General features: G+C 40.4%; 1 protein-coding gene across 2 annotated transcripts in view; it reads right to left on the reverse strand.

Annotated features, from left to right (window-relative positions):
• KLHL29 (kelch like family member 29) overlaps positions 1-16,180 on the reverse strand; it is a 445,288-nt gene that overhangs the window by 284,620 nt on the left and 144,488 nt on the right. For both annotated transcript variants that reach the window (XM_087716963.1, XM_087716962.1), the window contains one exon: positions 1,585-1,898. In XM_087716963.1, coding sequence (XP_087573089.1) covers positions 1,585-1,848 — 264 coding nt within the window. In that variant the 5' untranslated portion in view covers positions 1,849-1,898. The remainder of the gene's footprint in view (positions 1-1,584; positions 1,899-16,180) is intronic.

Genomic DNA, 16,180 nt, shown 5'->3' on the forward strand with positions numbered 1-16,180 from the left:
TGTTAGAGTGTTCCAGTTTAATATGTCTTTCTCAGCTTTTCCTTCCTACGATATTAACCTATTTTGTATTGTAATTGATACATTGCCCTGGTGTTATTTTGTGATGAAATATAGAGTGATAAAGACAGGGATAGTCATGCACACATGAACAAACAACTCTACAGTGTCTACTGAAAAACTGAATTATGTAAGTGGAAACGGGAGGAGTTTTGAAATCTCAAGTGGGAAATATCCTAAAAAGGCTAATGAAAAATAAAAGCAATCTCCAACTGCCAAATAACCCAAAAAAGATATCTCATAATAAACCGTTTTTATGGTTAAATATATCATAGACAACATTATTTTGACAAGAATCCTCAGTTGAGCTTAGCTGGCCATGCCCACACCAGTCCTCTGAGGTCAAACACAACCTAATGTGGCCCCCATAGACATTATAAGCCAAGATCATCTTTTATTCCTTCATTTTTTTTTTATTCCTCACCAGGCAAAGAACTTTCATTGTTAGTATACAGTAGAGACATCTGTAAAAAGTTGCAATGACATTAAATTATGTGTACTGTTCATAAAAATGTTATCCCACAAATGGCACAATAATGTACTCATGATGTTTGACCTAAATAAGTAAATTACCAAGGTATCTGAGAAAAGCTCTTATTTACAAGCCACAAACAGTGGCAATTTGAACTGAATGAAGATACGCAGTACATTGTTTAAGTAAAAAGAGAAGTCAAGAAGGGAATGCTTAGAACAGATGACAGTGTCTTACTATAGTGAGAAAAAAATAAATAAAAGGTAGGGAAATATGCTGGGTGAATAAAGATGATGAAAAGTTGAATTTTTAAAAAACATGAGAGATAACAGAATCTCTGACAGCAACTGAATGCTAAAAATATTCTGGATGTTAATTTCCAAGAGAAGCTGTGTTGCTTCTGGAAGAGAAGTCAGTAACTTCTACTTATGAGAAATATACTGGGCTTCTCTAAGAATATTTAGTAAGTCTTAATTATAAACTAAAATAGATAATTGTCTGCCTTGTGTATCATGTTACTTCATACAAAAAAGCAAGCCATCAACCATGATTCACAAACCACAAAAGTTAAACCAAGCAACTGCATTGTTGTTTAGTGTTACGAGAGACCCCAGCTACAATGTGTTACACATATAACAGGACTAAGAAGATCACCATTACCAGTACTTTAAATAATTCTATAATACAATAGTATACATATAGTAAACTATTAAAAAAGGTCATACAGATACCAAGAGGCAATGGTAAGCATTTTCTAGTGCTGCTCCAGGCAACTGCAATCAAAAATTACCAACATTATGGTAATATGTTCAAAATTTCATAGTAGAGTTGATTTGGGCTGATTTTGAGTGTCTTCACAATACAAACCACACAGTGTAAGAGTTGTCTACGGACTTCTAGGCAATTGAGCACCATAAACTAATATGAGAGCAGAATCCCAGTGCAGACTGCCATCAACAGGCAAGTCAACCGAAAGCAAAAATTCATACCCTCTAAAAAGTTTTTAACTCATTATCAATTTTAAAAAAAGATACACAAAAAAAGCTGCTTCTTACTTTGGTTGTTGAGGCTGCAGAATTACTGGCTGCAAGGGTAGTTATCACATCGCTGTTCACAGTAGTGCAAACCCCTGTGGCCGGTGCATGCAATCTGGATTGGACAATTGGTACAGGCAGAAGACCTGGCCTATTGTTGCTATTGCTGTTCACTGTGCTGTTACAGTTACTGTTGCTGTTCACATGATTCCCATTGGCATTCCACTCCCGGCGATCCCATCCTGTGCGATAATCTCTTTCAAACCGGCTGTGGTGCCGTGACATCTCGGCAAAACCAGCAATTGCCGTTTCTCACCGGGATTTTATCAGATTGCCTATCGAGAACCAAAGCAAAAAAACAAAGAGAAGTTAATAATTTAAACCTCAGGAGAAAACACACACACACAAACACACACATACACACACAGACCACAAACATGCCACTAGAGGTAATTTCCTTGTTTTAATTCTTTGATTGGCAAATGAAGTTAACCCGTGCTTGGACACTCCAAGCAGCACCTAGGAGAATGGCCTCTAACACATAGAGGAGGTACCACAATAACCCGGGGAGAGAAACCAGAGACAGGCTACAATGAAACACCAGATCACATAAATTGCCATTTCAGCTCTCAGTGACAGATTAGTTTATGAAAGCAGGATTATGTTTCACTTTCCCTCCCCAAATACCCGTTTTGGGTCCTGTATCACACAACCCCTCCGCTCCATGTTATATGGTTCTTTGACAACACTGCATAGGAAAGATGAGTAGAAAGTGGATTTGCTATAGAAAATTATTTAGTTTTAACATATAAAAGGAGTAAGGTGCACAAAGAACAGTGCCATAGAGTTTTAGAGTATGACAGGATTTCTAAAGGCAGATAAATGCTTTTGATTTAATTACTATTTTTCTATATAAATTGCTTCCAATTATAATATTTTTTGGGGGGGATTTAGGTATTATGAAGACAAGGCACTCTATGTTAAATGTCAACATCCTTGAGAAAAGTATTTAAGTTTTTTTTTATTTTTAAAAAAGAGCTTCCTAGAATGTCCAACAAACATAATTTGATACAGAATCCCAAACTGGAAATACATCCAGTATAATGATTTGCCCTTCAAAATTCCTAAAGGTCAACTCCTTTACTTGGAGAATCAATTTCTTATCTGCCAAACTCCTAAACTCCCCTATTAATTTCTCTGTTCTATTTTGTAAAGTAATAATATTGTTTTTACAATCTGCTAATTCAAATTTGTAGGAGGATGTTGTTCGTGCCTACAGATTAAACAGAACACTCAAAGTCAACAACAACAAAAATCTTATTTTTAATGCATTTTTTAAAGAAACAAAAAAAAACCCTGCAGTAATTCCCTCCTCTTTAATACAAAGAATGCCAGTCAGAAAATGGGGAAATGTATTTATAAATTTGTAGGACATATGATTCCACTGTGAATCTGGACAGCATATAATATCAATTTAAAACAATGCAATACAGAACAATATAAAAAAAAATCAAACTTGAGAGAAAAATGCCATAACCTCTAAACATCGCACACTCCATTCTAGCCCAAAGACTGGGGATAGAGTCACATTTTAAGGGGTTATTTCAATAAAGCCAGAGTGAGGGCTGAATAGATCTATGGGGGAAGCTGTTTCAGAAGGGAGATGCTACAATATTCAAGGTCTAGTTATTGAATCCCATGAAGTGATACTGCTTAATCCACAGAACTTTGGTGCCATTTGGACAGTGATGGCTAACCTTTTCCAGACCGAATGCTCAAAGCGCGCACATGCCCGAACCCCCAAAATCCAGTGCGTGCCTCAACCCCCAAAATCCAATGCCCACGTGACCCACATGCATGTGGTCCACCCCCTGCATGCGTCCTCCCCCAGTGCATGCTTACGTGTCCCCTGCACATGTGCCACCCATGCATTCATGTGCAGGGACTCAATGACCAGCTGGCCAGCAGGAGAGGCTCGTGCTTGTGTGGTGGAGCTGAACTGCGGCGACGGCTTGTGTGACTACAGAGAAGGCGCTGTGTGCCACCTATGGCCCGTGTGCCATAGTTTCGCCATCACGGACATAGGACATATATGCCATACAGTACAGGTAGATACAGACAGTTCCTTAAGAAAGAAAGACCCTGACATAACCAGGCTCTTTGCCATGAAGGAGAAAACAATAGGGGAAAACAATACACAGCTCACTGTGAACCAGAGCAACTCATGCAGAAGTGTTTTTACATACTGTTGTTGCTGTCTTCAAAATCTAATGAGAATGCTTTAATTTCTACAATACAGAACATTTATTCCGTGGTTTCTACATACAGATAAAATGTTATAGTAAAACATACAATCACAGTTGCTATAAAAATAGCTACCATAGCTTGTTATTAGAAGAGAAAAGAAAACACACACACACACACACAAACACACACACACAGATCTGTGCATTTACAGATAAGCATCTAGACTGCACTAAAAGTTGCCAAACTAGATATTTTGAAAGGCCTACTTTGTTTCCCATTCCCCGTGCAATGGCTGCAGAAAGATTGAGAGCTTTTCTGTAATCAGATCTGATGACAAGGACTGCATCTGCTAAGTGTGAAATACTCTACATCTTCATAGTAAAGCCAGAACCGTTTCAGGGAGACATTCAAAAGCGGAAGCATTTTATCTGAAAACATAAAATAAGACCATGGTACTAAATTCAAACAAAATGTGCTAATGTTAACAGATTTATGGGAATACTTTCATTCTTGCACCACAACAGCATATTAAAAACAAAGCACCGTGTTTTTTCTCTTGTCAAAAACATGAAAAGGATGCACTACGTGCCAAATGCTTCTCTGCGTGCTAAATTATTGATTTTATCTGGATTAACAGAATATCACTTTTAACAAGGAACCTTTTAAGCTACATACTGCCAACTGCAGAACCAAAGAAAATATTGTAAAGGTGGTATAGGTTTCCTCCCTCCCCACCCCCCTCCATTCTTTCTAGGCCTGGGCAGTTGGTTTTTCCTCTCTTTGTTCCTGCTCTTAGTCCAGAATTGTATCACCGAAGCCATTCAGGAGCTTCTACCCTATTTCAATGTTTTGTTCATTGATTTCCTCTTCAAACCAGAACCAGTTCAAAGCTTGGGTTCTGAGCCCTCTGATCTCCCCTCCTCCAAAAAAACATATTGATTTGCCCTTATTTCACCATATGCTCTTTTAGTTTCTTATGTTCCTTTGACTTTTCTTTCTGTTTCCAATTACAAGATCCTAGGGTTCTGTCTCCATAAATCTGAAATCTGTTCCCACCTACCCCTTCCTCTGTGAAAGTTTAAATACTTTTTTATTTGACTAACAGGTTAATGTTTGTGGGCTGCTCATATCACACTACTCGCAGTAAGATCTGTTGTTTTCAGGTTAGAATTGTTTTATATTCATTAAAGACAGAAAGTAGTGTTGTATAGTTCTTTTAAATAGCAGAATAACAGAGATGGAAGGGACCTTGAAGATCTTCTAGCTCAACTCTGCTCAAGCAGGAAACCCCGTAACAGGGGTCGGCAACCTTAAACACTCAAAGAGCCACAAAGGTTCTAAATGGAAGCCCCCTGACAGGAAGTCCAGTTCCTCACCATAGAGTCTCCTCCTAGCGCGGCATCCTTTTTCCTCTACCTGTCCTAACCGAAAGCCCTATCAATTGTGGAGCTGACCGGCGACAGGGAGCCGCAGCAGAGGGATGAAGGAGCCACATGCGGCTCCGGAGCCATGGGTTGCTGACCTCTGCCCTATAACATTTCAGAAAAATGCTTGTTTAATCTCTTTTTAAAAACTTTAAAACACCTCCAGTGTTGGAGTACCCACAAAATATGAATGGTTAGGTTTGATCGATTTTTGTTCTAAATCTTGGTTTTACTGCTTGGTTATTAAGATATGAACTCAGTCTCTTGGGTGAAATTTTCTATTTTGTTTTTCTTTTGATCTGTATTGTCCCCTTTCAGCAACGTAGCCAGGAGCCATACACCAAAACACCAAACTGAAAAACTATATTTGGTTTTGGTTTAGCACAGGGGCGTCACGTGACATATCTGGACTTCCCCCCTCCTTCGCTATACTGGGCGTGGGTGTGGCCAGCGTGTGATGCATCTGGCCCGTAGGCCGTGAGTTTGACAGCCCTGGTTTAGCACATGTAGGAATCCAGCCATTCTGGTTTATTCAAGAAATCATGATTAAAACAAGCCATAACTTTCTGGAAAGAGTTTAAACTACAGAAGACTAGATAATGGGCACAGGGCCATCTAGGCAACAGTAGTGCATGGGGTTTTTTTCTGCTAAGTATTTCAGTAATACAACTTTAAGAGGATTTGGGGAAGATGAGTGAAATACAATAGCATGGGTGAAACTGGTAATATCTACTCAAAGGCAGATGAGATTTTTTTAGCAGTCAACATCCGGTCTTCTGAGAGTTTCCCCAGAAGCATTTGAAAGGTCTGGTTATATATCTACCAAGGCCTTGAGAGAGAAGGGGATCTAAAGAAGACCCTGGTATTTCTCTGGTGGGCTCAACACTATCCTGTACTTAAGGTGAAAGGAACTGCTCATGGCATCAGCAAATCTATCCAGACAGCATTTTCTTTAACCACATTGACCAGTAGAATTTAGAATTTAGAATTTATTTATTATTTATAGGCCGCCCTTTTCCCTGAGGGGACTCAGGGCGGCTTACAGTTCATGGGAAGGGGGGTGCAAGATAAAACATAAGACAGTGCGTAAATAAAAATAAAACAATAAAACACAACTTTCATTCAGCATTCGGGTGGGGCGGATTAGAATCTTATCCCCAGGCCTGACGGGATAACCAGTTCTTAAGGGCCGTGCGGAAGGTCTGGACGGTGGTGAGGGTGCGAATCTCCACGGGGAGATCGTTCTAAAGGGTCGGAACTGCTACTGAGAAGGCTCTCCTTCGCGTAGTCGCCAGTCGGCACTGACTGGTGGATGGAACTCGGAGGAGGCCTAATCTGTGCGATCTAATCGGTCGAAGGGAGGTAATCGGCAGGAGGCGGTCTCTCAAGTACTCAGATCCACTACCATGGAGAGATTTATGGATGGTAAGCATCTTGAAGCGCACCCGGAGATCAACAGGTATGTTGTAACCTCCACCCAAAAAGCATGGTCAGGAAGTATTTCCTTGGTATTTCTACGCATCTGTAAGTATCATTGTTATATTGATTGATAAATTAAGCCCTATCTGCCCATGGCAATTTGGCGAAGATTTCAGATGTACTGAGGATGTTTCTGAGTATTAAGCCAATACCACAAACCCACAGACAGATTGGTTCGTTTGCTTTCACTTTGTAGCCTTTTAGTGGATTACAATATTTTTATCCAGTTTTCTGATTATTATTTTTTTAAGAACCAAAATCTCTCATTTCAGCTTCTGCCTTGATCTCCACCCTCCGTTACGTTCCTCAAAAAAGGAAAGCCATGCACTCCTTTTCTTCTAAAGATTTGTCAGACCATAAATGTATCCTTGCTGGATCAGATCTAAAGTTTATCTGGTCAGCCAGAGGTTTTCAGGAAACTCACAACCAGACATGAAGAAAATGCCTACAGCCTTTTGTTCTGCCCAAACAATAGGAGGTACGCTTTTGTTTTCAGAGATATGCTGCTTTTTGAACACTGGTGCCCAGTAGCCTCAGTAGGCTAAAAAAACAGAGAAAAATCTCGCCAAAGCAGGACGTAGTTTGGGCTGTACATTATTTTTAATAATTAAATTTCAGTTGCAGAAAAAATATTTTTTTTCTTATGTACAGGCGTTATTTTAGGACGATCATGACAAAAGACACTTATTATTTTTTTCTCTGCAAAAAAATTCTGTAGAACCAAGGAAAAACATTTTTTTTCCAATGTTTAACATTTTAAAGCAGTTCCATTCTCTGGATAGCAAACAAAATTCTGAAACACAACAGTAGGGAAAATAAAGGAAAGCTGCCTAGTCCCCATTTTAAATATATATTTTGCGACACTTTAAGACAGTGGTTCCCAAACTTGGCAACTTTAAGACCTGTGGACTTCAACTCCCAGAATTCTCCAGCCAGCTGGCTGGAGAATTCTGGGAGTTGAAGTCCACAAGTCTTAAAGTTGCCAAGTTTGGGAACCACTGCTTTAAGAGGACAATAAAAGTACGAAAGCAAGGTAACATCTACAGTAACGTATCATCGAACCGAAGTGAAGAAAGATGCTTTAGGAAAACACACAATCCTTAAGAGACCCACCACTTTCCTGAGAACTGTACAAGATTGTGCTGTTGTGATTTCATGGTGAATCTGTGGTCAACAACTAAAACAAAATTAAGAAGCAAGGAGGAACAAAAATTAAAAAGTACGATTTTTCCTTTGAGCTTGACTCTTGGTGACTTCATGGACCCATTCCTGTAGTTCTTTTGGCATCACTACAGAAGAGTTTTACCACTGCTACAGAGGTGGTATTCAGCAGGTTCTGACCAATTCTCTAACTGGGCCCGCCCCCATCTATTCTCTGCCTCCTGAGTCCCAGCTGATCGGGAGGAAATGGGGATTTTGTGGCAATGTTCCTCTGGAGTGGGGTGGGAATGGAGATTTTACAGTATCCTTCCCCCGCCATGCCCACCAAGCCAAGCCATGCCACGCCAATCAAGCCACGCCCACAGAACCAGTAGTAAAAAATCTGCTTAGTTTCAGAGACCACCCAAGGCCAGCCAGATGCTGACATCTGAGGAGATATAAGGGAGATAGATGGGATAATTCCTGGACTTGACCTTTTATTTATCCCTCTCCAAATCCCCCTAAAGTGTGTGTGTGGGTATGTGTGTGTGTGACAGCCTGACATTCCTGTCTGGCTGTTCTCCATATCTTTGGTATGTAATTTCTCCATCAGTTATAAATGCATACAAATTGAAACAGATTTCCATAAACATTTTTTTCCCCTAATGTACCTGATTTCCTAATATGAAATTGTCAGCTCAGTTTTGACAAATACAGGGAGTCTTTGAAAGCACTTTAACCTATTTTAATGCATTTGCAGCATATAATTTCCCCCAATATATAAAAAACATGGTTTTGCCTTTTCATAACGTGTACATTTTAACACCACCTGATTGGTTAATTATATTGCAACATTAAGAAAAGTGCAAGTATTGGAATATATCTATTTTCCCTTCATATTTTAGCCATGGAGTGCAAGTTGAACATTTTCCCATTAAAATGGAACAAAACTCCCCCAATCAAATGGAGCAGTTCAGTGGCACTTTAGTGGTACTTCATCCAATCCACTGTCATGTCCAAGCATTGTTTTCTCAAGTGTCTTATCCATATTAAATGGACATGCTAATTTGGGTTCTATTTGTGCTCTGAATCAGACTTCACATTGAATGTATATCACTGTACAGCTGGTCCTTGAGTTATCACCACAACTGAGCCCAGCATTCCTGTTGCTTAGCAAGGCATGATGAGCCATACATGTTAAACTAACAAGCTTCGATAAATAAAAAACAATTCTGCATGTACATCCAGTTGCCATATATAAGTGAGCTGTGCCTCATTTTATTACCTTTTTTGTCACAGTTAAACAAATCAGTGTAGTTGTTAAGTCAGTGTTTCTCAACCTTGGCAACTTGAAGATGTCCGGACTTCAACTCACAGAATTCCCCAGCTAGCTGGCTGGGGAATTCTGGGAGTTGAAGTCCGGACATCTTCAAGTTGCCAAGGTTGAGAAACACTGTGTTAAGTGAATCATGTGGTCGTTACGTAAATCTGGCTTCCTCCATTGACTCGGCCTGTTACAAATCACCTGGGAAGGCTACAAATGGTGATTACATGACCTCACGACAGTGCAACAGTCATAAATAGAATATAAATATAAACATATAAATAATAGGAATAGGAGTAGAATAGAAATAGAATAGAATAGAATAGAATAACAGAGTTGGAAAGGACCTAGAAGGTCCTTTAGTCCAACTCCTTCCTCAGGCAGAAGACCCTCTACCAATTCAGACAAATGGTGTCTATTCTCTTCTTAAAAAGTTCCAGTATTGGAGCATTCCCAACTTCTAAGGAGCCGAGGTGGCGCAGTGGTTAGGGTGCAGTACTGCAGCCACTTCAGCTGACTGCTAGTTCTGCAGTTCGGCGGTTCAAATCTCACCGGCTCAAGGTTGACTCAGCCTTCCATCCTTCCGAGGTGGGTAAAATGAGGACCCGGATTGTGGGGGCGATATGCTGACTCTGTAAACCGCTTAGAGAGGGCTGAAAGCCCTATGAAGCGGTATATAAGTCTAACTGCTATTGCTATTGCTATTCTGGAGGCAAGTCATTCCACTGATTAATTGTTCTGTCAGAAAATATATTCTTAGTTCTAGATTGCTTCTCTCCTTGATTAGTTTCCAAGTTGCCAAGCACCTGAATTTGCAATATCATGGGGATGCTGCAGGGGTCATTTTATCAATACAATACAATAGCAGAGTTGGAAGGGACCTTGGAGCTCTTCTAGTCCAACCCCCTGCTTAGGCAGGAAACCCTATACCGCTCCAGACAAATGGCTATCCAACATCTGTTGGGGCATTCACAACTTCTGGAGGCAAGCTGTTCCACTGATTAATTGTTCTAACTGTCAGGAAATTTCTCCTCAGTTCTAAGTTGCTTCTCTCCTTGATTAGTTTTCACCCGTTGCTTCTTGTCCTGCCTTCGGGTGCCTTGGAGAATAGTTTGACTCCCTCTTCTTTGTGGCAACCCCTGAGATATTGGAACACTGCTCTCATGTCTCCCCTAGTCCTTCTTTTCATTAAACTACCCACATACCCAGTTCCTGTAACCGTTCTTCATATGTTTTAGTCTCCAGTCCCCTAATCATCTTTGTTGCTCTTCTCTGCACTCTAGTCCCCACATCTTTTCTACATCGTGACGACCAAAACTGAATGCAGTATTCCAAGTGTGGCCTTACCAAGGCATTATAAAGTGGTATTAACACTTCACGTGATCTTGATTCTATCCCTCTGTTTATGTAGCCTAGAAGTGTGTTGGCTTTTTTGGCAGCTGCTGCACACTGCTGGCTCATATTTAAAAGGTTGTCCAGTATAAATCTTAATAAAATACTCAAAAAAAAAATACTAGGACTCCAAGATCCCTCTCACAGTTTTCAGTGCCATTCTAGTTTCAAACAGGTTGTACATCGAGAACTACCTTTGTACAATGAGTGTAGGATACCTCTCCTATATTGGTGAAAGGGGGCAAAGGCAAAACAAGCTGTCCCTGATTCAAATGTCAGAACGCAAATGGGTAATGGAGGCATTTGCATGACAACACGCATTGTTATATTAGCCTCCCTGCAGTTTGCTGTCCTAGGAGCTGTTGTAATATGGGTCCCCTTAGGCAGACATATCTGGAGGAACCAATGTTTCCCTCAAAATGATAAAAGCAGCTGTCTACTGTTGTGATGCAAGCTCCACTTCTTGCTTGTGTTGCCATGGTGTGACATTGTGTTTGTCATTTTCCCTACTTTATCCCCCCTGCTGTTCCCCCCACATCCCGCCATTAGGTAAACCCTTCAGAAACTTAGCCACCAAATTCTGTACTAATAGGAACTTCCACCTCATTTTAAAGGCCTTTACAGAATTTCAGCCAGGAGGTTAGGAGAGAGAAATCTTTTAATGAGTCTGCTTTCCCCTAATGCCATGCTCTGCAGTTTCTTAGCCCTGTGGTATTCTGTTTGCTTTATTAATAAGAGAAGACCCAACTTTCTTTGAGAATATATGCATCTACGACAAAGGCGGGGGAATAAATGAAGCATTTAAAAATAAAGATAATTTTTGGCTTGAGGGGATATTCGAATAACAGCAGCGAAGGCAGTTTAGTTTTACATATTAGTTATATACAACAACTGGATGTACAAGCAGAATTGCTTTTTTATTTATTGAAGCTTGTCAGTTTAACATGCATGCTCATCATGCTTATTCCCAGAGTATATCAATGTGCCTTTTGCTGTTAACTGTACAGATCCAACCACAGATCATTACCTTTTTATCAATCTTGTTATCTGTTCTGACCCCCTCCTCCACCCAGTAACGAATGCCGAGACAAGCTTAAATGAGAATGTCCTTTAATAACAAGTTCAGACTCTCAGTGGGCTGAAAGCCAAGTAAACAAACAGATAAGGACCTTGGCAGCAATTCAGACAAACTCTGGCAGCAATCCAGCCTGCCAAGTTTGTTTCTCTTTAGTCAAAGCGTTGACTTCTGCAAGAAGGGCGTGGCACAAGCAGTCTCTTTTATAGTCTGGAAAGGAGCCTAATGACCATCAGCTGAGCGTAATTACATCCTGTAATTATGTAGTTGTTCTTGATGCTGAGTAGCCCTTCGATGGTGTGCATCCCGGAACAACTCACAGTTGGTTTCTGGATCACTCTCCCTTGTCTCCTCCCCACTGATCCAAGGCTCAGGCGCCACCTGGTGGCCAACCAGTCTCTCTGCGCCCTGCTCGGAGTCAGAACCCTGTCCAGGGTCCTCCACATCCTCCAGGGCTGACTCATAGGGCCCCTTGCTGTCGGACTCTGGTGGCAGCTCCAACGGCTCCTGCTGGGCCACAACATTATCCTCTTATTTTTATTAAAATATGGAAGGAAAAATGGTATTGATTTCATCTGCTAGTTATTTCTGTTTTGACATTAAAGACAATGCCTGAAGAGCAACGGGGCCAATGCCAGCTCCCCTAACAAAAAAAAAGTACCAGTAGTTTAATTGCAAAATTAAGCATTTCTCATCCAAAGCACTCCTCTTCTCTTTGCTGAAAACCATCTCACATGTCTGCTATGCAATTTCTTTAGCACTATTAGGTCAATACCGGTTTAGTTCAACACAGAGTTCAGCATGGCTAATAATCAAGACCTTTCATTGTATCTCCGACAGTTTCCCTGGATGCTGCGTATGGACACAAATTAAATACAAACCAAACTGATATTTTGCTTTATTTATGCTTTATTTTTTGAATTATTCTTGGGGCTGTATTCCCTTGTTTCTCAGGCTGCTTTTCAGAGCGGGTTAGAGTCCCTGATTCCGGAGTCACCTCCTTTTGACTTTCCAACACTACTTTATCCTTTCTGTTTGCATATATGTACATCAAGACAGTGTAATATATTATGAATTTATGAAATCCTTCCAATGAAGAAAGAATTCTTCTTATCTGAGCTTCATTAAAGGTAAAGGTTCCCCTCGCACATATGTGCTAGTCGTTCCCAACTCTAGGGAATGGTGCTCATCTCCGTTTCAAAGCCGAAGCCAGCGCTGCCTGAAGACGTCTCCATGGTCACGTGGCCAGCATGACTAAATGCCGAAGGCTCATGGAACGTTGTTCCCTTCTCACCAAAGGTGCTTCCTATTTTTCTACTTGCATTTTTACATGCTTTCGAACTGCTAGGTTGGCAGAAGCTGGGACAAGTAACGGGAGCTCACTCAGTTACGAGGCAAAAAGAATTTGAACCACCAAACTGCTGATCTTTCTGGTTGACAAGCTCAGTGTCTTAGCCGCTGAGCCACCGTGTCCATCTGAGCTTCATTACAGCATTGCAACTACAATACGACTGGGGTTGGTACCTCTCTCTCTCCCTTTTTCCTTTTGAAATCTCAAACAACATCTCAACTGTCTGCACATTTCCTCTCTGGGAAATAAGAAGAAAAGCAGAAGAAAAGTACTGTCACTGAACACTAGCCTGCAGCACCAAGACATATAAACTATATTTATTGCATATTTTACATCCTACCATTATGATGTTTCCATATTTCAAATCCCAAGCCTGCAGCATAGGACTGAACGAGGCAGAGTGCCTAGCATTTCTATAAAACCATCTTGGCTTATTGTAAATCAATTTAACGTAGATACACCACCATTTTCTTTCGTCTTCCTTAAACTCTTTTTCCCCCCTTGAAGTTCAACTGTGGTTAAGCCTGTTTAATGACTGCGTGATTCACTTAACAAAGGCAATGATTTGCTTAACCACTGCAGCAAAAGTATCGGAAAATGGGGCATGCCTTCTTTGCTGATTTCTAATGACTGTACCCGCTTCTTCAAGCTCTTAGTAAAGCCCCTTCCCATCTCTCCAAGTTTTCTCTCAAATCTCTCAGCTTCTGCCACATTTGCACCTGCTTATCTCCATTCCCCACTCTCTGCCCCTGGTTGGTCTCACAAATTCCTATTGTCTCCCTCTCTTCTTTCCCATCTTTCTTTCATTACTTGCACCTTCCTCACATTCTTTACTTCCCAACATTTTCGGCAGCTTTCCTTGCTTCTCTCAGTTCTGCTTCCGAAGTAGCTAAATCTTAATGGGCAAATTTCATCCAATCCAAGATAATTCAGGGTGATGTGTCCACTCAGCACCCCCTTTGAAGACTGACTGCATGATGTCATATAATTAAAAATAATACCAAAACTTTATTGGATAAATTATATATACTTGCTCTTTTAACACACATACAAACTCACCCACTATTACCCACAGATAGTTCCATGTGCTCTGAACTAATTTCTTTTGTCTGGCTTCAGGTGTTCCTGTTTTCTTAATGACTTAGTTCTTTCTTAATTACTTCCCCTAAGGCAGGGGTGTCAAACTCAAGGCCCACGGGCCAGATCCGACCCACAGGCTGCTTAAATCTGGCCAGCCAGCCGGCCTGAGATATCAAAGGACTGGTCCATGATGCCTCTGTCAGCCAAAACAGGCCATGGGTGTGTGTGCAACCCATTTTCTGCCTCCACAGCCGCCTGGAGCACTTTTCCAACCAAAAATTGGTCACGGGGGGCCACGCGAGCCACCCCGCGGCCCATTTTCAGCTGGCAGAGTGCTACAGGAGGCGATGGAGGCCAAAAACAGGCCACACAGGCTCCTTCATGGCCCGTTTTCAGTCAGTAGAGTACCCCTATGGCCCATTTTGGCTGGCAGAGTGCTGCAGAGGGCAGACCTTCTTCACCTTCTCTTTAGCAGCATCTGCCAACCAGAACTTGATACCTTCCAAGATCTGGATGGCTGTTGTTCAGAAGAGCCAAAAAGATCTGGCTCTTCACCCAGGTCTTTGATGAGAGAGAGAGAACCCCCTCTTATCACTGAGTTTGTCATCTTTTATCTTAATCTTTTACCTGTGATTGATTTAATTGTAATTTTTTTTTATTGTTGTGAGCTACCCAAGGTCATTGAGAATTGGGTGGTATATCAATTTTGTAAATTATTACTAATATTAAATCCTCATCTAGGGCTGTATCAAAGGTAGCAACAAAGATTGATAGACTGTTGGACAGACAATTTTTAGAGACATCTGGAGAAATTGTCAGTTCATTTATGCTCTACTCCTATACAAAAGAGTCAAGCCCCATAGCAGCTGGGGACTCTGTATGTCTTTAATCTCTACATTACGGAATTGAGATTATTTGTGTCAGAAAATAAATCTCGCTTTGTCTGGAATAGCTTTTTGAATGTAAAGGGAAATCTTAAGCCTGTGTCAAATGCCCATCCTGGCCACGACACTGGCCACGCGCCCCCCCCAGGTCCTCTGAGATCAAACACAACCGTGATGTGGTCCTCAATGGAATCGAGTTTGACACCCCTTCCCTAAGGGATCTTTTAGACAAAATTCCTGATTTTGGCCCACCCTGCATCAGCTTTAGGCAGGGCAGCTTCTGCCTAGTCTCACAGGTTAACAGTCTTCATGTGTAACCTTCAAAGGAATATTTCTTACAATTAAGAAACTATTAATTTTTCCAAGTATGAATCGGTATTATAAAGACAAGTTTAGAAATGAAAATAATAACAATTTATTGAATCACAGTAATTATACACTTTACAGTATAGAAATGATATTACTTTGCGGATGCAATTTCAGCCAAGAAGCAATTTACCAAGCCTTGCTTCTGTGCTTCATACCATTCAATAAACATATACTAAGTGGATATAGAGTTCCAGTTTAACACATACGGTAAAAGCTTTGTATAATTTTCTCTTGCATATGTACACATTCTTTCTAATTTTCTTGTTTACATTTTTTTTATTTTTTGTCCATAAAGCAGAAGGCATAATATAACTATAAATATATTACAACATCATCCCACACAACAATTACAATTGAGTATCTATTAATTTAGAAAAAAAAATCTTCTGAAATTTTTTTAAATTCTTTTTTTAAAAAATGTGAATCATTTAATAATGATGTATTGAAGAACAATCCTGAAAAAATAGGACTTTTTTTTTTCTTGTAGTAATTGATAGTGTTACTGGAGCATGACAGGATGTTTCAGCGGGATCTATATTATAGTTATCTACTCAACCAAGGATCAAAATGGTAAGAAATGACTGAGTCAGAATAAATCTGAAGTGTGTGTGTATGTGTGTGTGTGTGTGTGTGTACACATCCTATTAAGAATTTTAAAATTGCCATATACTCTGAAAATTAAACACCTACATAGAAGCTTATAGCACCTTTCCTGTATGAGAATTAAATACCGTTGGAACAGAATTACTGGTAAGCCTTGACTTACCATGACATTTTAGGATTGGATTTCCAGTTGTAAGTTGTTATAAGTAAAGGCACTCAGGTGACCAGAATCAATTTTCATGGTGGTCA

Source organism: Thamnophis sirtalis, unplaced genomic scaffold, assembly GCF_051295495.1.
Source record: "Thamnophis sirtalis isolate CommonGarterSnake01/CBP01778 unplaced genomic scaffold, rThaSir2_p1.2 scaffold_5, whole genome shotgun sequence".
NCBI lineage: Eukaryota > Metazoa > Chordata > Lepidosauria > Squamata > Natricidae > Thamnophis > Thamnophis sirtalis.